Source organism: Rhinatrema bivittatum, chromosome 3, assembly GCF_901001135.1.
Source record: "Rhinatrema bivittatum chromosome 3, aRhiBiv1.1, whole genome shotgun sequence".
NCBI classification, from domain to species: Eukaryota; Metazoa; Chordata; class Amphibia; order Gymnophiona; family Rhinatrematidae; genus Rhinatrema; species Rhinatrema bivittatum.
The window spans coordinates 10139729-10164117 of NC_042617.1; the positions used below are offsets into that span (position 1 = coordinate 10139729).

General features: G+C 44.6%; 1 protein-coding gene across 2 annotated transcripts in view; it reads left to right on the forward strand.

Annotated features, from left to right (window-relative positions):
* LOC115086687 overlaps positions 1–24389 on the forward strand; it is a 137603-nt gene that overhangs the window by 104413 nt on the left and 8801 nt on the right. For both annotated transcript variants that reach the window (XM_029592886.1, XM_029592884.1), the window contains exons 15-18: positions 13050–13115; positions 18903–19821; positions 21464–21653; positions 22217–22386. In XM_029592886.1, the coding sequence (XP_029448746.1) occupies positions 13050–13115; positions 18903–19821; positions 21464–21653; positions 22217–22386 (1345 nt within the window). The remainder of the gene's footprint in view (positions 1–13049; positions 13116–18902; positions 19822–21463; positions 21654–22216; positions 22387–24389) is intronic.

Sequence of the window (24389 nt, forward strand, 5' to 3'; positions counted from 1 at the left end):
AAAGGCCCAAGGGCTTTTCCTGCTCATGTGGGGGTCCTTCCTGCCGCAGAGGAGAACAGCTCCGAAAGGCAGTCGGGAGGAAGAGCAGGACTGGTGAACTGCTCTCTTTGGAGAACCCTTGTTAGAAGTAATACCCCTGGGGGAATCATGTGCAAAATAAAAAAAATAAATTCTGCATACTTTATATTGCTCAAAAAAACACAATATACATGGCAGTCTTTAAGTAATTAATTTAAAATGTAATACAGAAAAAAGTTATTACTTAAAGATGCAGAGTTTAAATATTTTGAGCAGAATTTCCCTAGAAATTCACTTAAATGCCCTTCCTCTCGCTCTCCCTACTCCCCTGGCCATTTTGCCCTCTCAGGCCCCAACTCCTCCACCTGCCAGTATCTCTCCCCTCCACCTCTAGGCTCAATCCCTTCCACTCTATCTGTGCTCCCAGAGTTTGACCCCATTCTCAGTACTGCCCCACACACAGGCGCCCTCTGTCCCTTCCTCTCTTCTCACACATACACACCCTCATAGAGGCTCCCTTTCTCTCTCTCTCACACACACACACCCTCATACAGGCTCCCTCTCTCTCTCTCACACATCCTCATACAGGCTCCCTCTCTCACACACACATCCTCATACAGGCTCCCTCTCTCACACACACACACACACACACACACTCATACAGGCTCCCCCCTCTCTCTCTCTCTCACACACACACACCCTCATACAGGCTCCCTCTCTCTCTCACACACACACACCCTCATACAGGCTCCCTCTCTCTCACACATCTCCACATCCTCATACAGGCTCCCCCTCTCTCTCTCTCTCACACACACACACACCCTCATACAGGCTCCCTCTCTCTCTCTCTCACACACACCCTCATACAGGCTCCCTCTCTCTCCCACATCTCCACATCCTCATACAGGCTCCCTCTCTCTCTCTCTCACACACACACACCCTCATACAGGCTCCCTCTCTCTCTTTCTCTCTCTCTCACACACACCCTCATACAGGCTACTTATGTCTTTCTCACACACATCCCTACACACTGACTCCCCCCCTCGCTTACTCCCCCCCCACACACACATATAGGCTCCTTCTCTCTCTCACACACACACACATTCCTTCACGCAGGCTCTCTTTCTTACACATACCCACACCCTCACATAGGCTCCCTCTCTCACAAATAAGCACCCTCACACATCTCTCCCCCACCCCCATCCCCAGACTCATTCTCACTGGAGTCTGCTCCATTTTCGCTGTGAGCGGGGAGGCCCACACTCGCAGCACACCTGGACCTGCTTCATCTTCGCCACGAGTTGGATGGCCTTTGCCCGTGGCATGCTGGGGCCTGCTCCTTCTTTGCCACAAGTGGGATGGCCTCCGCTCGCAGCACGCCAGGGCCTGTTTCATCTTCGCCATGAGTATAGGCCGTCCTGCTCACGGTGAAAATGAAGCAGGCCCCGGTGTGCAGCGAAGATGAGGCAGGTCCAGACATGCTGCGAGCAGAGACCGTCCCACTCGTGGCACGCCAGGGCCCGCCAAATTCTGCGCGGATTCCATACGGCTGCGCAGGAGGGGAATTCTGCAGGGATTCTGCGCTTCGCAGAGGTGCAGAATTGCCACAGGACTAAAGTAAACAACTTTGCTTTCTCTGAAGACAAGCAGGTTCATCAAATCTTCAACAAAACAAGGAAACCATACGAAGAAAGAATAGCCAATGGGTAGAAAATACTTTTCTTGGGAGAATACCCCTTGTCTAATATGTGGGGTTTTTTTGTTGTTTTTTTTATATATATACAGTGTGCTAAGTTTTCCCCGAAACCCCTTAGGGGGAAATGTAGTTAGGCCCCAAACTCAGCTTCTGTTTTACACTGTCTTGTATAATAATAAACATACCTTAGAAATGAAATACAGGCAGAGCGCAGTCATGCTTCCCTTTTTAATCAGATAAGCACGCCCATCTGACCGTCCAAAATGAGGAAGAAAATTCCTCCGGATGCAGTAACAATTCAGTCTTATATCTTAATCCTATATCCAGTAGAAGCATGCTGACAAATTATCTCTGCATCTCGTCTTCCTAAAGTGACTCTGCATTAAGGCCCGTGCTGCACACGCGATGCACTGGTCAGCTAAAGCAGCAAACAACCTCTTTATCAAATCCTAGGAACCGTCGTGCTTCTAACCTATGGGTGGCAATGCTGAACCACATCATCTCTGGTTCTCTGCCTTAAGCTATTTCTACCATCTTGTTTAACATGCTAGCGCAGTCTCTGTCACTCTGGCAGCTGCTGACATCACTAGCAAAAGGATTCTGACCAGAAGATCCTGCAAATGACCACAGTACATAATCACAGAATTGGCCCTAGGGGAGATGGGAGTTGAGCTCTACCCCTCACACAGGCCATGGGGGACACGGTGCAGGTGTACCATCCCAGGAGGAAGTTGTGTCAAGATGATAATCAGATGTGAGTGTGTGTGAAGTGAACTCTTGAGTCACAGCGTGAGCTTTGCAAATCTCCTCATCAGAGGTAAAATTTGATGGGCAACCATCCCATAATGGCTTAACGCTACTCCTAATCCCCACTCAGAGTTAACCCTATAGACACTTGGAGGGTGCTGCCCAAGTTTGCCTGCACCTGCACACGTGCTCCCTCAGTGGCAGCCTCCTGCCCGCCATCTGGGCTCCTGCTTGCCTGTGCACAAGTACTCTGCACCACATGCTACCCCTGCTCGTTTCTAAGGACACTGGGAGTGCTGAAAAGTGGAATATAAAAATCAGATAAATAAAATAAAATATAAAGCCCAGGGGTGACAGTTCCTAGAAATGCACCTACATTTAAAAACAAAAAAAAGTTGGGATCACTAATCAGTCATAGAGAGAAAGCTAACAAATAAGTTTATTCTACAAAACAGAATAATAAAAAAACATTTAATTTGCAAACAGCCAACAGGTAAAACAAAAAGGATTTGGAGTTCACGGACTCTGGGTTGATGTGACTACCAACAAAAATATGACTCTCTAGATCAGGTATTTAACTCCACAAGTGTCTGGAGTCTGAAAGGGAGCTTTCCTCAGCTGGTGTCAGCTTCCCTAGCCATGCTGGTACTCACAGGTAAGGATCAGGTTGCTGTAGGGAGAGGAAGCCCAGTGTGTACATGCTGGAGCAGGAACTGGAACTTGGAACAGGAACTGGAACCTGAAGTAGGAACAGGTTGCTGTAGGGAGAGGAAGCCCAGTGTGTACATGCTGGAGCAGGAACTGGAACAGGAACTGGAACTTGGAACAGGAACTGGAACTTGGAACAGGAACTGGAACCTGAAGTAGGAACAGGTTGCTGTAGGGAGAGGAAGCCCAGTGTGTTCATGCTGAAGCAGGAACTGGAACTTGGAACAGGAACTGGAGCTGGAATCTGAAGCAGGAACTGGAACTTGGAACAGGAACTGGAACCTGAAGTAGGAACAGGTTGCTGTAGGGAGAGGAAGCCCAGTATGTACATGCTGGAGCAGGAACTGGAACTTGGAACAAGAACAGGAACTGGAACCTGAAGTAGGAACAGGTTGCTGTAGGGAGAGGAAGCCCAGTGTGTACATGCTGGAGCAGGAACTGGCGTTGGAACCTGAAGCAGGAACTGGAACTTGGAACTAGAACTTGGAACAGGAACTGGAGTTGGAACCTGAAGCAGGAACTGGAACTTGGAACTAGAACTTGGAGCAGAGCTTTGCTGCTATAGGAGAGAGCTCACATCACAAGATAGATGCGTAACCGTATGGCTCCTGTTCCCAGCAATCCCTTTTTAAATTGGTTTTGACCAATCTGGCTGCCTTGGAAAGTGGCCACCATACTCCCTTCTTGATCTGTTATGGCCCTGAACTATGACTGCTCCTGTCTTGCCAGTTAACTCTGTTGAAAGGGCTCCAGCCCGTTATCTCCTGGCTGTTGCTGGTCCAAACACTGCTGGTACCTTCCCCTGGCATCTGGGTAAGAACCAAGTTGATGTCCCATGACTCAGTAGGAGATTTAAATTGAAGCAAAACCTTCATGAATCTGACAGTTGGAGATTTGCCTGGTTTGATCCTCAACTTATATCTTTTGCTCCCTGCGTTGGTTGGGGATGCTGTGGAGGCAGCGTTCACAGGCCATGGTGTGTGGGAAGGATTCATGGTCATTGCTTAAGGGCAACACCTAGTGGCCAGATTCAGGGCCCAATGCTCTTCTAGAGGAGCCCTGGTGTATAGCACCCAACTGAAGACTGGCGCCGCAATGACCAAATTATTTCTATTGGGGATTGACAGCGGTCATGCTGGTGGTCATGGGAACAGAAAATAAAACAAAATGGCTGATGGTACCAGATTCCCACCCTGGAAGTACAAGAGGAAAAGGAGGTCAAGAAATTAAAGAAAGAGAATGTCCTTCTACACGCTGATGAGCACCAATTGTACTAAGGTGAACACTGGCTGGGTTGGTTTTGAAAGATGTAGATGGTATATTCAGGCAGATTGAATGTGAATAAGAGAAGGTATCTAGGAACTTATCCTTACTACAAATCTCCTCGGTTCACCAAAAATCCGTGCAGAAAAAGTGTTAGAATTTCTCACAGAGCTCCTAACCGCTATACTTACTGTAGAGCGGAAAAAAGAAGACTGAGGAAGCCACCTTAGTCACAGGGATAAATGCAGGCTGAGCATGCTCAGTGCACTCAAGTGTGCCAGTGTCAGTCAGAGCTTTGTAGAAACTTTGACAGAAACGTTTTCCGTACAGGGCTCCATCCTGTGATGTCACCCATATGTGAGGACTACCATCCTGCTTGTCCTGTGAGAATGATATTTCTGCTTTTCCATTGTCGCACTGTATACGGAGTCTGGCTTCTTGTGGTTTCCAGTTCAGCTTCACACATTTCTATTTATAATTTATGGTGTCTTTATTCTGTGTTTGGTGAGGGTCTAGTGAGAGGTGACTCAAGGCAATCTGCTGCCTGAGGCGAGGGATCAGATTCCCCCCTCCCCCCCCCTCCTACTCTGGGGCAAGGGGATCTCTTTGTAGTCAGGGCCCTTTCAGTGATTTCAAATGCTGCGGAAGGGGGAAAGCAGGGGTCAGAGTTCCCAGAGGGTCTAGGAAGCTCCCAGGAACCCTCAGCCCTGCCTCCCACCTTTTCCCCAGCACTCTCCCCTGGAGAAGGGGAAGATGGGTGAATGATGGAGCTCTGTGTGTGTGGCAAGGGCATTAGGGACCCTAGGAGAACTTTTTACAGCCTTGTGCCTGTGCCCCCCTGCCCTCATCACACACAATTACAAATTCTGCATTTCTAACAATCAATTTTACATGAAAAAGGCCACTGAGAGTGCAGTCTTCTGGGGTAAAAATATCACAACTCCGCAGACAAACACACTTGGAATGCATATGGTATTAGGCCTATAGTAACGCCCTCAGAAAGCCCAGAGTAAACTGAATTACAATATTTGTTAACCTCTCATACTAAAAAAAGCACTAACAGCCAGCCTTCAAACACTAAAAACCCTAACTATGAAAAGACAATACAGCAAATATTACACCAGGGCCTAAACCACCAATACACCTCCTATCAGGAAAACAGAACAGGCCAGGCTGCTATAGATCCCCACACAGAAAGCACACGGCAGCAGAATATCTAACCTGAGTCACGCATGCAGAACACAGACAGACCCTCGCTAAATACAGAGCATAAAGTATAAGCAGAAATAAACCGGAAACCTCAACAAGCCAGACTGCAGAAAAATTAGAAATGCCATTCCTCACATCCATAAAGTCAAGGAATAGAAAACATCAATCATAATAGTAAAAACATACTAATAAAAAGAATATTTCAAAACGGTGGATAAATACAATAATAGCCAATAAGTAAAAAACAAACAAACCATAAAATAAAATCATTTCCCAAACATCAATAATATGTCAAAATAGCAGACATTAAATAGCACCCAATAATTAACACTAATAAGAATTAAAAAAAATCCCCCCTTTCCATACCTGGGAACTTTGGATTTTCAATCACCCTGAGATTTCCATGGATTAGTGTGAGGGGAGGCAGGATGGGTGAACGTTCCTCTTTTATATACAGACACACACACATGCTGTCACACCTTCACATGCTTTCGCACACATGCACACAGATGCTCTTGCACATGTTCTTTCACAGAAACAGATGGTCTCATGCATGCTCTCACACACACACACACACACACACTCTCACACATGCTTTTTCTCACACAGGCATGCACATGCTTTCTCCCATACACATTCATATATATGCTGTCTCAGAAACACACGCTCCCTCTACTTCACTCACGTGCTCTCTCCCCCTTTTTTTTTTTTTTTTGGCTGCTGGCATGCACTGACTTCCTTTTACTTTGACTGCCAGCTAGGCCTTTTTCTCTTTTTTGGCCGCTGGTAGGGTGGGCTCTGCCAGCAGCTTGCTAGGCTTCCTTTTTCGGCTGCTGGCAGGATGGGTTCTGCCAGGGCTCACTAGGCTTTCTTTTCATTTTTGGCTGTCAGCAGAATGGACTCCTTTTCTGGCTACAGGCGAGGGGTGGGAACCCCGCCAACAATGACATGTAACTAAATCATGTATCTGGTGGCAAGGTGAGGAAGTCACTGGGCATTTTTTTTTTTGACAACTCAAAATTTTGTTGCCTCACCCTGCCTCACTGTAGAACTGCCCTGGGTCTAGCTGTGTTCTGTGTGTGATCGAGATGAGATATTCTGCTAGCCTGTAGTTTTTGTGTAGGGATCTATAGTAGACTGGCCTGTTCTATTTTCCTAATAGGAGGTGTATTGGTGTTTTAGGGCCTGGTGTAATATTTGCCGTGTTGCTTTGTCATAGTTAGGCATGTTACTGTTTGAGTAATAGCAATTAGTGCTGATTTGCTTTGGGAGGTTTACTATATTGAGATTGTACGACAGTTTATTCATGGCTTTCTGGGGGCCAAGCCTATTGCATTACAATAGACCTAATACCAATTCCAAGTGTCTTTTTTACTTTTTTTCTGCAGGGTTTTCTGGTTGGTACCTCAGCAGTGCATGTAAATATAACATACATGTTGTAAGTGATATTTTTACCTGAGAAGACAATCTTTTTTCATGTAAAATGATCATAAATGCATCATTTTTAATTTTGTGTGGGGAGGGTGTAACCCAGGAAGGGGAAGGGGCGGCAGGCTGTAAGTTTCACCCAGGGCGCCTAACACCCTTGCACTGGTCCTGTTCTTGCCTTTTTCTGGACCTCTTTTTGTCTTGTTGCCCTAAATCTAGCCACCAGATGTCGCCATTGCATGCTGACCATGGCTCTCCCAGGAGAGGGGGTAGCTGCCATTGCAACGTCCCCATTCCCTGGGTCAATCCATGGAGTAGGCACCCTGAGCCAGGAACTGAAACCAAGTCCGTCCACATGGCAAGCATATAGCAACCGAGCTCAGCTCTCAAGGGCATTGTGTTTTTTGTCTTTTTTTTTTTTTTTGACACAGCCTTTTCCTGATGCTTCTTTGGGTCTTCAGCTCAGTTGGAAGCAGGACTCTCATCCTGGCTCCCTGAGCTTTCATTTACAACTATCTGAGATTTTTTTCCCCTCTATTTCATATCCCCACCCAATGTACTCAGTCTGCTCATGGCAGTGTCGGTCCTGGGCTAGCTGGCCATGCACTGGGGCGCTCTATAACTCTGCAGTCATGGGCCCTGAATCCAGCCAGTAGGTGTCACTTTTAATCAATGACCCCAGTTCCATCTGTCACAGGGCTGTCAAGGCCTCCTCCCTACTCTGCAGCATTTCCAGCCCACCCAGGGAGCAGCGTATCAAACTGGGGTCCTTCCACATGGCAGTGCATAGCACTTGCCACCTGAGCCACTGTGTTGGCCCTTTTTGCCATTTCAAAAGTATCATGCGGAAAATAGGCTCTTGGCATTGCTCACCGGTCTCCATCTAGTTCAGTTCAGAAAGAAAGTGCATGAAATCCTGGAGCAGTTCCAGGCTTGGGTGAAGCAGTGCCCAGTGCAGATTTGGTAGGATGCTATGTGAGACCGGAGTGTGCTGTGCCGATAACGCTGTCTCCCAGAAAGGTCCAGTCCCATCCCTGGAGCAATGAGGCAGCAATTCTGGTCTTTAAAGTTGTTAAGACCTTCCGGTAGAGTTTTGTTTTTTGGAGCAAGACGACCCTACTTTACTTTAGAAGACAATTGTCTTGATTAATTTATTTCTACACATTTGATATTCTGTTTTTTCCTAAGTTGATATGACTTGGCTTAGGTTAGGATGTAGCAGGCTCCTGTTGCAATAGATAAGTAGGGATGAGAATTTCTGCAATACTATTGCTAGTTAAACCCATAGATGTTGAAGTCATGGAAACCAAATTTGACAAGGCCAAAAGGGAGCTTTCAAAATCATTTGCCATTCCTGCTTTCTTCTTAGCCTTTGAATTGTTTAAGATAGAAGAGGAACTGTCAAAAATACTTAATGAATTGAGAAAGCATCCACGAGCACTCTCTCCCGGAGCAGTATTCAAGGACGTTTGTTCTTCAGAGATGTGGCAGAAGGGTCTATTTGCAGAGTTCCCCAAAGGTGAAAAGGAAGCTGTCGCAACCATTCATGTGGTTGTAGTTTGCAATGCAGGCTCTCTGCTATCTGATCTTGGCCTCCTGAAAGACAGACAACACAAAAAAAAAAGCCATAAGGGAAATCACCCTTTTGCAAATCCTGAAGGCCTCTAGGCATAGACTGAAAGACACTAGTTCCACCATTTTGTACCATCATGAAACAAAGACTGCTCTCAATTCTAGATGGTTTATATGAAGTAACTTCTTGTGAGCAGGTCCCTTGAAGCAGAGGTTTCTCATATGAGCTCACCAGCCTTGGACAGAAGCATTAAGAGTCCTTTTAACAGATGTGAACTGTCCAGCCACCATCTCAGAGGCTCGATAAGAGAGTTGAATATGTTCACTTTGTGCAACAATGGCTGAAGATGCTAGTTCCATTCAAACGTCAATTGTCTCTGAGTCTATCCCATGGGAATATGTGCAAAGGGAGGGCCGTGGGCTGTTGCTGCCCTGTGACCTAACATCTTTATGAGGAGGTGGCTGGTGATATTTCCAATTAATTTTGACAAGTCTTCCACTCTTTGATGAGGCAGAAATTCTTTTCCCTGTGCTGGGTTCAGGTGAAGAGACTGAAGGGTGTGCATCGTAGAGAGAGTAGATGAATGGACCTCAGGAGGGGAATGGACTGTTATCAGCCAGATGTTGAGGTAGGGAAAAACAATGTTTAGCCGTAAAAGGTAGATTTTAAAAGCATCGCTCACACAAAAACGGCCACATACGAGCAACACAAATTTTAAGAAGCCGCATGTACACACCCATGCGCGCAAGTAGAAGGGGGATGGGGAATGGGCATTTCAGGGCGGGGCTAAGACTTACGCATGTAACTCCAAATTGTTAAAAAGCTGACCATTGCGCACATCTGTGTGTGATTCGCGTAACTTTATTGCAGGTTCTGATAAAGAGGAAGTCTGGAGATCCCGAGTTTTAGGGCTTTCAGTACAGCATGAAGGTTCGAGGTCAAGTGGGGGACTTACAAGATGAAGAACCAGAGGGATCTTGAAGACCTCAATATCAACTGGACAAACTGGTGGACTAATAGGAAACACTGCTTTTCCCTCACACGACCATGTTCTAACCTCCGCCGGCACACGCGTGTAAAAGCCACTAAAGCCCTAGAGGAAATACGCGCGGGACATTTACTCGAGCCACCTCTTAAGATTACGCGCACACGTTCATGCGGCAGGGGAATTTTAAATGATACACGCGTACTTGCATGCACGATATAAAATTGCAGCATATTTCTGTTCGTGCGCAGATATGCGCGTTTATGGGCGCACACGCAATCCTTTTAAAATTACCAGGTAAGTGAGCAGCAACAATTGCAAGGCATTTGGTGAAATCTCTGGGAGTTGCTGAGAGACCAAATGGCAGAACATAATATTGGTAGTGGTTGTTTGCTACGGTAAAGCCTTGCGAAGTCAGGTGTTTGGTTGTGTAAGCATCTTTGAAGAAGACGACAGCTAACTGCTGTTCTCCAGAAGGGGACGGGTGATGTCCAAATAACTCATCCTGAACTTTTCTCTCTTTAGGTATTTGATGAGATTCCTGAGATCCAAGATTGCTTGGAGGCCAGTTGTCTGTTTTGGGGATGGAACCCCAAGATCTTTTCTTCTGGTGGAACCAGTGCAACTGCATTGGCCATTAGAAAGGATGATAGTGCTTGCTAAAGGAGCCTGAGCTGTTTGGTATCTAGGGAGTATCTCATTGGAGGATTGTTTGGGGGAATAGACAACAACAGATTTAGGATTTTGCCAATCCTGGGCATTGAGGGGTAGATTTTATAATTTTGCGCGAGTGTGTACTTTTGTTCGCGCACCAGGCGCGAACAAAAGTACACTGGATTTTATAAGATATGCGCGTGGCCGCGCGTATCTTATAAAATCCGGGGTCGGCATGCGCAAGGGGGTGCACATTTGTGCAACCTGCGCGCGCCGAGCCCAGCGCGCGCTGCCTGTTCCTTCCAAGGCCGCTCCAATTTCGGAGCAGCCTCGGAGGGAACTTTCCTTCACCCTCCCCCCCCACCTTCCCCTCCCTTCCCCTACCTAACCCACCCCCCCAGCCCTATCTAAACCCCCCCCCTTACCTTTGTTGGCAGATTTACGCCTGCTGAAAGCAGACGTAAATCTGCGTGCACCAGCGGGCTGCTGGCATGCCATCACCCGACCCAGGAGCTGGTCCGGAGGCCTCGACCACGCCCCCAGGCAATTGGTATCTTTGCTGTATGATCTTTCAAATTCAATGGTCTGTTGTCACTAAAGACCGTGCTTGAACTACTGAAGCCGTCTGCCTGTTGGAAGATTGTCTAAGGCTAATAAGGAAGATTTGCTGCGATTGTAGTAAAACATTTGCATTAGCTTTGGCCTGCATTTGCTGTAGAGGCTTAGGTTGTCCCGCTCCGGCACATGGACTGTTTTACTTGCCAGGTTCTTATGGCCTGGATAGGCCACTGTTGGAAACAGGATGCTGGGCTTGATGGACCCTTGGTCTGACCCAGTATGGCATTTTCTTATGTACTGCTTGTGTCTTGCTGCTGAAGATGAGCGTGCTGATAAGTGTACTGTTGCTATCTTCTTGAAGAGAACTATTGCTTTCTTTAGGATTGATGTTGACCCTCTCTGGAAGTAGAGGATTGATGAATTGTAGCGGCTGAAACAGTAAGGCGGGTAAGGATGGTGATCTTTCATAACATATACCATTTCCTTTCCTTTCTCTCCAAAGAGTTTATCATGCAAGTCTTCATGGAGTCCCAAAGCATGCAGCCAATCCAACTTTCTGGCGCCAATAGCTACTACAGAAGTTCATAGGCCAATCTGGTTAGATGCTTATCACATTCTTCAGCTTCTTGAATCACTGGAATAAATTGGTCCATTTTTTTCTACTGGAAATGCTTTTGCCATAGAATACACTCTTCACAGGCAGCTGACAAAGTGCAATTCTGGAACGGAGCATGGCCGCTTGGAACACCGAGCATCCTGCTGTCCCTCCCAGGAGAGGTGGTGGAATGTGTTTTACTGTGTTTAGCTTTTGTCAAAGACGACGCCAATACTACCAACTGATGCAGGAGACGGACCCTGCCATGTCCTGGACATAGTTAAATTCTGTATTGCAGATCTCATTTTCTGGTTAGATAAAAGGTGTTTACCACATTCTTGCTTGAAGCCCCTGAGGAAATCCGTGCACCAGAACCACTAGTACTTGTTTTATTTTATTTATTTTGGTGATTGAATGTGTTTGAGCAAACTACGCATGTCCACTCTAGTTTCTGCTTCTTTTCGTAAACTGAATGCCATTTTTTTGTACAAAGGCAGGGTCTGTCATGTCCTCAGAATGAGAAGCTGCAGGAATAGATCCAATGGAAGACCCGTGGATTCCTCATCATTTGAATGGAAATACAGAGAGATGTAAGGTGACTCTCAGCCTTCTTGTGTATCAGACAATAAATTGGGACAGCCTTCCAGGGTCGTCTTATCTCTTGAAGAAAGCGAGTCATGAGATTTGAGAATGGATCCAAGTTTGAATCTTTTCATCTCTACCTTAATAAGGCAGAATATTATTATTTAACATATTGATAAACTGCCTTCCCGATCTTTATAAGATCACCTGAGGTGGTATACAACATTAAAAACTAGTCAGGCAGGCAAGGAGCCCAACTCTACAGGCCCAAACTGCTCTGGGTGACATCTTCGTGCAGTTGCTATGGCCAGAGCCATTGTGGTCATTTCCCAAACACATGTTATAAACGTTTCAATGGTCAGCGATGGACATCTTCTGTTTGCCCTTAGAACAAAACCTGAAGCTCCCAGTCTGCTTCTGCAATGTTGTACAGAAAATTAATGATGCAAAATCAAATAACATTTTGCTGCGGAAGACAATCAAAGGGAAAACAATTGTCCAAGTGACCAACTCGGCATGACCACATCACGGAAAAAATGTCTGTGGGCTGGCTCAGCAGGCAACGAGAAGAAGAAATCTTATCTAAGTGCCAAAAGGCTTAACTAGGAAAAGCCAATGGCATGGGGGGAGTGGGGGGGGGGGGGGGAGGGTGAGGCAGAATAAGCCAGCCAATGCAGCAGGCCGCTGAAAAACCAAAATAGCAGGAGAAGACTTCAGCGGATTAAAAGAAACCAAGGGGTTGCAGCGGTGCAGGAACTTCCATGCATAGGCAGGAAAAGCCTTTAAGAATGTCTCAAAACCTCTGGAAGGATCTGTCCATCTGGCGCCAAGCACAGTCACATGACCCACTTGGGCATCTAAGTGTACCTGCTGCTTTTCAAGGTAAGTATTTTTCTTTTTTTTTTAGCAGTAGTTATACACGTTTGGGGCCAGATGTTCTCAGAAATGTCTCCGACTTGGTGTCTAAGAGAACGTGCTTCATACCTCCGAGTTTTGGTAAAATCTTGATTTTCTCACTCTCTCTCTTTTCCAGGTACTGTGTGCCAGCCAGTGACTCCCTGGCCCCAACCCAGGGCACAAGAGAGGACACACAGAGCAGGTAGGTGCAAGTCAGGAGCTGTATGCAGTGCAACACTGATCACAGTTAGATAGTAAATGGTTAGAAAAAGACTGGCAGATGAGTGAAACAGAAATGCTTTTGCTCCTGGGCTGTGCACAGTCCAAAGAGATCAGAGACGCACATTTCCCAGAGCTGAGAGAGAAAATCCAAGATTTCCACTCAGCGGAGGGATTTTTGATTTTTATTAGCATAAGTTAGTGCTATTGCTAAATCACATTGTTCATCTCTACAGTTAGATGTAGGAAGTTCAGGTGTAAAATGATTTATATAGTTAGAATGAGTTCTGGTTTTTTATAATTTATTGAAAGAGTATTCTGTACCGTTTGATGTATTTCAATGAGGTATGATTTTTTATATTTATAATATATATTTACTATAAACTGCCTGCCTTCATATACCTGCTGCAACTTGTTGTGTACTGAGATGTTATGTACCAAGTATAGACCTTTTCTTGACTTATTTAAAGTTTAGCGTGTGCTGTCCACCTCCTGGCCATGCTAGCATGTTCTATATTTTTTCAAGTTTAGTCCAATTGTTGATTTATTGTTTGTTGAATCCTTCTGTCCATCCTCTTTTGGACTAGAAATGTTAGGCTCCTGAATCTATTGACAATATGTTAATTTATGCTTGTAAATGGGCTTTGGAAAATTGCTACTTTTACGCAGGTAACTCCTTGGGGAAATTCACACCGCTAATGTAGCAAATCTTACAACATCCAAAATATACAAACCGAACCCAATTCATGTCTATCCCTCAGCCTCTTTCTGTCTAAAACAATCAGCAAAAAAAAGTTATAAATTGCAAGGACATATCTCAGATCAAAGGCCTTTCTAAAAATCCATGGTTTTAAAGCCTTTTTGAAAACCCAGAAATCTTGGCATAACCGCATTTTATCAGCTACAGTTTTTCACCAATGGGGAGCAGCAATAGAGCAAACCTTCTCTCTGGTCCCAGCGAGTCAAGCCTCAAGTAAGGCTAGAACATACAAGTAGCTTCTCAGGAGGATCTCAAGGATTGCATCAGGTTACAAAATGAGCCTACCTCTTAAATAGAATGGGGCCAATTGATATATGACTTTAAAGGCAAGAGAGAACATCTTAAATTGCATTCTGAAAGATATGGGAAGCCTATGGAGATGCCATAGGACGGGGAAATATGATCCCTACATTTAGCACTAGTGAAAACCCTTACAATTCTACAGATTTATTTTGAAAGGTTTCTGTGATATATTCATATAAATGACATTACAGAAGTCTCAGTGTGAGACTACTAATGCCTGCATGAGCATATCCAGATCAGTATAGTCCAGGAATGCTTTCAGATGACTTTACAATGAGGGAAAATCAACATCATTTTCACAAAGGGAAGTCTTGACTTACCAGTTTGCTAGATTTTTTTTGAAGGTGTAAATAAACGTGCAGATAAAATTGAGTCAGTTGCTATATAGTGTATCTTAATTTTCAGAAGGTATTTAACAAAGTTCCCCATGAGAGACTCCTCAAGAAATTAGGAGGTCATGAGATAGGAAGCAGTGTCCAGCTGTAGATTGGTAACTGGATAAAAGACAGGAAACAGAAGGTACAACTCAATGATCAGTTTTCCAAATGGACCTTAGTGGAGGGCCACAGGGGTCTGCACTGGGATATTGGATATTTAGCATATTCATAAATGATTTTGAGAGAGGAATAATGAGTGAGATAAAACAATTTTATGTCATCTGCAAATTTGGTTGAGTCATTAAAACAGCAGCAGATTGTGAGGAACAGCAGAAGGACCTTGTGAGACTGAGAGACTGGGCTTCTAAATGGCAGATGCGATTTAATGTGGATAAGTGCAAAGTGATGCATATAGGGAAACATATTCCCAACTACAGGTACAACATAACATAAGAACATAAGAAATTGCCATGCTGGGTCAGACCAAGGGTCCATCAAGCTCAGCATCCTGTTTCCAACAGAGGACAAACCAGGCCACAAGAACCTGGCAATTACCCAAACACTAAGAAGATCCCATGCTACTGATGCAATTAATAGCAATGGCTATTCCCTAAGTAAACTTGATTAATAGCCATTAATGGACTTCTCCTCCAAGAACTTATCCAAACCTTTTTTGAACCCAGCTACACTAACTGCACTAATCACATCCTCTGGCAACAAATTCCAGAGCTTTATTGTGTGTTGAGTGAAAAAGAATTTTCTCCAATTAGTCTTAAATGTGCTACTTGCTAACTTCATGGAGTGCCCCCTAGTCCTTCTATTATTCAAAAGTGTAAATAACTGATTCACATCTACTCGTTCAAGACCTCTCATGATCTTAAACACCTCTATCATATCCCCCCTCAGCCGTCTCTTCTCCAAGCTGAACAGCCCTAATCTATTCAGCCTTTCCTCATAGGGAAGCTGTTCCATTCCCCTTATCATTTTGGATGCCCTTCTCTGTACCTTCTCCATTGCAACTATATCTTTTTTGAGATGTGGCGACCAGAATTGTACACAGTATTCAAGGTGGGGTCTCACCGTGGAGCGATACAGAGGCATTATGACATTTTACGTTTTATTAACCATTCCCTTCCTAATAATTCCTAACATTCTCTTTGCTTTTTTTGACTGCTGCAGCACACTGAGCCGACGATTTTAAAGTATTATCCACTATGATGCCTAGAAATTTTTCCTGGGTGGTAGCTCCTAATATGGAACCTAACATCGTGTAACTACAGCAAGGGTTATTTTTCTCTATGTGCAACACCTTGCACTTGTCCACATTAAATTTCATCTGCCATTTAGATGCCCAATCTTCCAGTCTTGCATGAGCTCCGTGTTAGGAGTCACCACCTAGAAAAAGGACCGTGGGGTCCTTTTGGACACCCACCTTGAAATCCTCAGCTCAGTGGGTGGTGGTGGAGGTCAAAAAGGTGAATAGAATGTTAAGAATTATTTGTAAAGGAACGAAGAACAAAACTGGGGATATCACAATAGCCTCTGTATCGCTTCATAGTGCAACTGCACCTTGAGTATTGTGAGCAGTTCTGGTCACACCATCTCAAAAAAGCCAAAGGGGACATAGAAAAGATACAGAGAACGGCAACAAAAATGATAAAGGGATGAAAAGGCTCCCTTATGGAGAAAGGCTGAACAGATGAAGGCTGTTTAGGTTGGAAAAAAGATGAATAAGAGGGGATACGATTTAAATTTATTAAATCACGAGTGGAGTGGAATGGATTAATAGGGAACAATTATGTTCCTTTTCAGGCAACACTAGGACAAGGGGACATGCCACGAAACTGGCAACCGGCAGATTTAAAACAAATGATAGAAAGTATTTTTGTCACTCAGTGCACAATGAAGCTGCGGAATCTGTTGCTGAGAACGTGGTGAAGGCAGCTAACATAGCGGGGTTCAAAAGAGGACTGGACAAGCTCCTGCAGGAAAAGTCCTAACACAGTTATTAGCCAGGGAGACCTGGGAAAGCCGGTGCTTACTTTTCCCTGGGAGTGAGAGACAAAAAATCGATGAACGAGAGGGTATCTGACGGACACTTGTGACCCAGACTGGCCGCTGTCAGAGACAGGATGTGGGCTCGATGGACCTTGGTCTGACCCAGCAGGGCACTTCCTATGTTCTTATGAAGTTTACCAAAAGCAGCTCAACACACCAATCAGATCTGAAGCTCTATGGATAATTTTGAATCCAATTTAACCCCTAAATTATGGCTCTCCAAACTTATTGGCAAAGAAGTCCCAGCTATGAATATCTTTTGGCTTTAGTCTAGGAGAGAGAGGGAGGATTTTCCTATCCAGCCGAGCTCTGATTTAGTACGATTCACCTTTCGGTGACATCCTACATTATTTCTGTCCAGAGGAAAATATATATATCTGCACATCATCAGCCTACACAAAGTAGTGTTACCTGAAACTACAAATGATATCACATAAAGACTGTAAGAATACATTAAAAAGTACTACTGAAAGTCACGAGCCTTGTGGGACACCACAAGCAAGAGAAGGAAGGGTCTGCCTGAGAAAGTGGAATATAAATCAAATACATACATACATACGTACATAAAATAAATAGGCTATTATTGGGTTCTGGAAACTAATCGAAGAATCTGCCCCATTCCTATTTCCTTTATTATTTGAAACTGCTTTTCCTGTCTCTCCAGACTGTCCAAAGCACGTACAATAAAAACCAAAACACACACACACAAAAATCAAACAAAGCAACCCAAGTTAGCACAATACATCAATACAAAATGAAAAAAAGACAGATGGCACGGTTAACATCATCAAATGTTTCCCATAAAAGAAGGAACAGGAAAACCTCTCCCTAATCCTGGGAGAAAGAAGAGAAACAGAAACAAAATCTGTGGGCTCCTGTCCCCAGGCCAAAAACACAATATGGACCAGCACCAGAACCTGTTATTTCTTTTCTGCACTTTTCAGTGAATTTTCAAAGATGTCATGCATGTAAAAGTGGCATATATCGTACCAGTTTTCAAAAGCGTAAAACACCTTTAGAGGCGTGAAACCTTTTGAAAATCCAGCTCTATGGAGTGAATTTATAAAGGTGTTATGCCTCATAAAAGCAGCAATTTTCAAAGTCATTTTACACGTGCTAATTCTTTTGAAAACAATCTCCTCTTTGTACTATTTTGGCAACAGATGAAGAAAGTGCGAGGTGAGGGAAGGCTCTGGATTTCAGTGTGGTGTGTGTGTGTTTATGTGAGTGGGTGTGAGTGTGTATGTTTGTGTGTGTGTTTGTGTGAGTGGGTGTGAGTGAGTGTGTTTGTATGTGTGTGTGTGTGTTATCTGCGCTGTGTGTGTGTTATCTGCACTGTAGTGTGAGTGTGTGTGTGTGTGTGTGGTGTGTGTTTGTGTGTGTGTGCGTATGTATGTGTGTGTGTAAGAAAGAGAGGTGAGGCAGGCAGGTGCTCTCTTACACAGCACTGCTGTGTGGATTTGGATTATATTTATTTAGTGAAAAATGTTTATATTTCGCCTATAGTGAGAACACGTGCTAGGCATATTATAACCATAAACAGAAAATAAACACTCATAAAATACATACCGTTAAAAATATTAAAATACGTTTAAACTTAAAAACCTGATTTCCTTCCACAACATAGTCGCCTTTCCTAATCCATCCTGAAGGCGAGGGCTTACAGTTTAAAGGAAAATCACTTGCCCAAAGATCAGCAGTGGGAGTTGCAGGATTTGAACCCCCAAATTTCCTAGCACTCAGCCCACTGCTATAACCATTAGGCTACTCCTCCAGTGAGGGTGTTAAAGAGAATTCCCAGCTGAGCTGTCATGACCAGGGTGACCGTCTCAGGAACGCTTGACATACACTGAGCTCTCTGAAGTCTGTCCTAGCATATTAATATAGAAAATGATGTCAGAATAAGATCGTTTGGCCCACTTATCTTGTCCATACTGCTAAGGACATATCCCAGCTGCCAGCCATAAAGTGTTACCTCCTGCAAGATGTTTTTGGGTCCAGGACAGCCTATTTTTGTATTCCTCCAGATCCCTCCAGCACCCACTTTCCTCTGCCTAGTTCCCTTGCAGACCTGGCTATGCCAGTGCCTGCGTTTCCTCTAGGACTTCTAATTAAATTACAGAAACTGCAGCCTGCCAGACAGACCCAGCTGCAGAATATGATCTAAATAAGTCGGCCTATATTCAGGTGCCTGCTAACCCGGAATGCCCTGAAGATATCCTGTACTGGTGTGACTAGAAAAGTAATTCTGTTACTTGTTTACTATGCACAGAATCCGAAAGAGAGAGAGTAGTACTGGCATCGTCAGCCAGAGGGCCCAAGGACTGCGGAGGAAGAAGAAAAAACCAGCTAGAACAACCCAGTTGCTGAATCCCAGCAGTGACCCTGCCATGAGAGAGGATGCTGAGAACTCCAGAGTTTCTCTAAAGCTGTTGAATATCAAGACTGTCTTTAATGCATATAAGAAAACCATGCAAGAAACTGAGAGCGAGGAGCTACAGCTGGTGCTGGACCTTCTGCAAAAATTGGATAGCTGCCAGAACAGCAAAGCCCAGAAGAAGCAGCGGGACCTTATGATTCAGCTCCTGGAACTGGACAGCACATACAGCATTGAGGCAATGGGCCCTTTTCCAAAAGATCTTAGCAAGAAGCTAAGGGCAGAGATCAACCAGGGAAAAATAAGCAATGCCAGTTTGGAAAGGGTCAAAAAGTTCCTCACCTCCATCTTGGCTGACTCATTTGAACGCTTTTGGGTTGATGTGTCAGAAGGGCTAAAAGAGTGTGGAGTCCAACCCATGCACCTTAGACATGATGATTGGCTTCGGTTGGACTCCCTTCTCTGTGTTATTGTTTCCAAAATGATCCTACGGCGTTTAAAAATCATAGGGGGCAAACTGGTACAGGGAATTAGGTCTCCTCCCACGGAAGAAGACAAATACTTGTTCTCCAGATCCTTACAGGAAGCTTCAAAAGGTTGGCCAACACTGGAGATTCTTCATTTTCTGAAGTACCTGGAGACCTATGGTCCCATGGAGGGGATGCCCCTGCTGGAGAACCACCTACTTTTCTGCCTGGAGGTGCTCAAGTTTAAGAATGCTCACCAGGCTATGCCCGACAGGACTCTGCTCAAGAAGAAGGTCCAAGTCATACGAGACTGCTTCCTCACCACCAAGTTTGAACCACCACTTCAGGTAAACCTGGAATGAGAAGGTGGCGAGATTCTGTTGTGGAAGATTAAGAGGGAGGGAATGGGAGAGAGAGATCTTCTTGAAGCAGAGTCAGTCTAGTGTTGAGACTTGGGTGGATAGCATGAAGGTGGAGCCAATGTGTGAATTCAGGTTCTTAGTCCCACAAGGATTTCCAGAGTCCAGTTCCACATCTTTTCTAGCTACTGCACTGATGATCCATTCCTGAAATCAGATTCTTCTTTTTTTTTTTTTTCCTTTTTAACTATCTGAACCCATCATAAAGTGCTGCTCTGTGGGAGCACTGGTGTAATGAGCCTCTTTTATTGGCCAAAGATTAGAACTAAAGAGGAGGAAAAACAAAAGTTATTACAGCTTGATCAGCAGGAGGTGCTCTCCTCTAGGCTATCAACTAGAGCTTCTGCTTGCAGGTTCTAGGCTAGGTGTTGATGTTTCCTCACAGTAGGGACAAGGTCAGCAGGAAATGCCCTAGAAAATAAATGGAAACCTCCAAGAGCTTCTGGCATTAATGGAGAGGTAGCATCCATATCCAAGAGTTATAAGGAAACCCTGGATTGCATTTGATATTGTATTTACCAGATTTATAAAGCGCCTGTCAACGTTTCCAAGTCATTTACAAATTGCATTCATAATTTCAATAATAAAAGACATAAAAGGCATTAAATGCACAACGTAAGTTATAAAAACATCATATAAAACAAAAACAGCATGTAAAATATTAAAAAAAAATAAATAAATTTAATGAGTAGCCAACATAAAATCAACATTGTTAGATAAGACTAGAAAAAACAAATTAAATCAGATTGAGTCAAATCAACTCAAATTAAATTAAATTGTCCTTTGCGGATAACCACCAATATAAATAGTATCAAAACCATTGCTCAGGTAAAAGCTTTCAAGAATAAATACATTTTTACAGACTTTCTAAATTTCAGGAGAGCTTGCTCCTCTGATTTCTTTAGGCAGTGCATTCTGGACATAAAATTGATGCTCTCTAAACTCATCCAATGTATTTGTTTAAAGGAGGGAACAGTTAAACCTTGAAATGCTGACCTATAATGGCGAGTTGGTTGATACAGTTTTAAGAAGGCGTTCAAAGTTGGGGGAACCAGCCCAGTGAGTCCCTTAAAAATAAGTAGATATGCTTTAAACAGAATTTGCCACTTAATAGGAAGCCAGTATAAGTCTAAAGGCTTTGGCCCAATGTGTTCCCCCGCATGGAGGTGCCAGTGATAATGCAAGTGGCGAAATTCTGCACATACTGAAGAGCACACAGAGAGTTGGGGCAGGCCGAGATATAAAACATTGCAATAATCCAGAGGGGATATAAAGCAAGGTTTGCATGACAGATCACGGGCTGGAAGTATCCAGAAAAATTCTTAGTCTGCGTAACATCCATAGTTTGAAAAATACACCTTTGACTACCTCATTTGTTGCAGTTCTCTCTCTTAGCGTTGTCCTACTGAAAAGGCAATCCAGGTTGGAGGAGAAAAAAAAAAAGGAGGTGGACCATCACCCTCTTTGAATGTGACATAAATAATCTGAAAGCAGTAAGGACAGTCTTGCAGTGAAGAGCAGGATCTTCTCAGGCAGATCGCAGGCAAACTTTGGTCCATTTCTTCTTTAGATCACTTTGGATGCGGAGAAGTTTGAGAGCGCCATGAGGGCTGTGAAGCACTCACTCATGAGAGATTTCACCTCACCAACCCTATTTGATGAGCTGCACGAAGTCCTTCTTAACAGTTTGCTGCCATTTTGGGCTGGATTCAGGAAGACTTGGCAGTCACAATCTTTCACTAGTTCACAACGACTTCCAGGTAACTCAATAGAGACATTAAGCAAAGTCAACGAGCATTGAAACAGTTTTTGGTGCCATATATCTCAGTTCTCAGGAGCACAAAACACTGAAAGAATTCCTAGTGCCACATATCTCAGCTCATAGGGTTACAGAGTACTTAAGTTTCCTGATATCAAACATCTCAGCTCTCAGAATCACACTGAACGATTACTGGTGGCATATCTCTCAACTCTCAGGCTCATAGGCACAAAGCAAACAGTTCCTGATGCCATGAACCTCAGCTCTCAGGATCAGTGTCACAAACGCTGAACCTGCTCCCACTACCACATATCTAAGCTCTCAGTGTCACAGTCAGAGCACTGAAAGAGTTCCTGGTGCTATGCATCTCAGCACCATCTCAGACCATGGTGTGAACAGGCGTGCATGAACTGAAGGACAGGGCACCAGGCAGGGGTAAGAAACAGATGTAGCAAAGCATGTTAGAAAAAGCAGAGCGCTGTAAGAAAGGGCATTTAAGGCTGCTTTCTGAATTGAGTACAGTTTGCAGAGGATAAGAGCTCTCTGCTTTCTCTCCTCTCTCAGTGATGAGGGTCCAACGGCTGCTAAAAAGGAGACTTGCACATTTTATCCAGGCAAGAGATCCCCCCAGACTCTTTCATCTTCCCTCCATAAAAGCACCTCCAGGAGATGAGAGATTTGCACAACCCAGGATCACCTACAGCTTCTCCATCAGCGGCGGGATAACACTGAAGGTCAGAGTGCAAACCCCAGCGATTTCCTCTAAAATCAAGGGTAGAGAATGGTCTCACCTCTGCCTGGGAGAGGATCAGACTAAAATGCTTCTGTGTTGAATGGAGTCCTATTTGTGGTCTTCCCGTAGGCAGGTTCTCTGATGTTACCTTACAGCCTTCTCTTTCCTTTCACCCAATTTTCAATGCTCTCCTCTCCTCAAGGTCAATTATGATATCATTAACTTTGGACATACAGGCCAATGCCTTAAAGGCTGGAGGAAAAGGAGGAGGCAACAGCTTAATTTAATATACCTTGGGGAAAATAAGTGTAAAGAAAGGAACATGATCCACTTACTGGACAAAGGAGCGAGTCTCTTCTTTCTAAAGAGAGTGGGGTTGACACTGTGCTTGAGAAGAGCCATAGCTGGGGTTCTGTGTAATTCACTGAGCTGGGCTCTGTTACTGACCAGAAAATAGTCCTCTGGCCATGGTTCAATCTCTGTCCTGAGAGTGACCACTCAAACACATGGATAAACAAGAAAGCCACGCAGACACATGGCAACAGCCAAAATGAAAATGCACCAGCTTTCTATGTTTGCAATACTCCTTGGGTTCTGTGACAAGATGGTAACTGTGGTTGTGGGTGAGATGACTTCCTTGAATCCTGCCATACCAGTCCATGCCAGCAGGCAAAGACAGAGAACTACAAGTTTTCTGTGACATCAATCACAGTACGTGAGCTGGTGCAGTATATCTGTGGTAAAACGAATCAACTGAAAATCATCAGAACAGCAAACAAGTAACAGCTTTCATAATTTACTTTTTAGAAATAGGAGCTACTCCCAGGGCTGGCTTCTTTCTTAGCCATCTTCTCTTTGGGAAGGAAAGAGACTAACAACAACTCCCTACATAAACACAATCACACCTGGCTCGATGAAATGCCTCATTACCGCTCCTCCGATCGCCCCACAAGAACTACCCATACAGGCACCCTCCACACCCCATCCCTCAAAACAGCTCATTCAGCTCACACCAGAGGGGGAGCCTTCTCCGTCGCTGGCCCTGCCCTCTGGAACTCCCTCCCCACCCTCCTACGCCAAGAGACATCCTTTCACAACTTCAAGAAAGAAGTCAAGACATGGCTTTTCCGACAGGCCTACCCTGACGCAAACCCCAACGCAAACCCTGACGCAAACCAAACGTAATATCTCCCCCCAGCTCCCCCCCTTTCAGTTTCCGCTCGGCCCGGCCATCCCTCTCACCCTCCTCTCGCCTGTCTTATCCCTTTCTCCTCCCTGCCCCCTGTCACCCTTTTGTTTCCGCGTCACCCGGCCGCCACCCTTCCCTAATTTCCCCCCCCCTCCACCCCCCACCTGTTTATACCCTCTGAAGTAACTATTTCCCAGTTTTTCTTCCACCTTCTTCAACTTTCGACGCCTCCGTAATTCTACGTAGTTAAATGACACCTATACAGTTCTCCTGTACATAGTCTCCCCCTACTCTTTTGTATTCTCCCCTTACCTCCTTCTAACTATGCTTTCTCCTTCCCCTCCTACCCCTTGCCCTCCCTCCCCCCGCCCTACCCTCCCCCTCCTCTCCCCCCCTTTCCCCCTCTCAATTCGGCTCCCATGGTTTCATTTTTGTACTGTTTTATTTGTTCACTTTGTTATAATGTTATATTATATTGTTATATTGTTTCACTGTATCTCCCACCTGAGTTCTTTGTAAACCGGCATGATGTGCTTCACGAATGTCGGTAAATAAAAGTTAATAATAAATAAATAAAATAAAATAAAATAAATAAATAAGTCTTGCTTCCACCCCCACCACTGCTCTCTACATTAATGGTGGGGGTGGAAGGGAAATAGAACCTAAGAGCCAAGAGAAACAGATAAGTAAAACATGGCTTAAAACATGGCTCTTCCGGCAAGCCTTTCCAGAATCGCAGGAACACTTCGACACAGGTCAAAGAACAAAATAGCGCAATTTAAAGTCCACCACCAACCTAATACCCTCAAGAACAT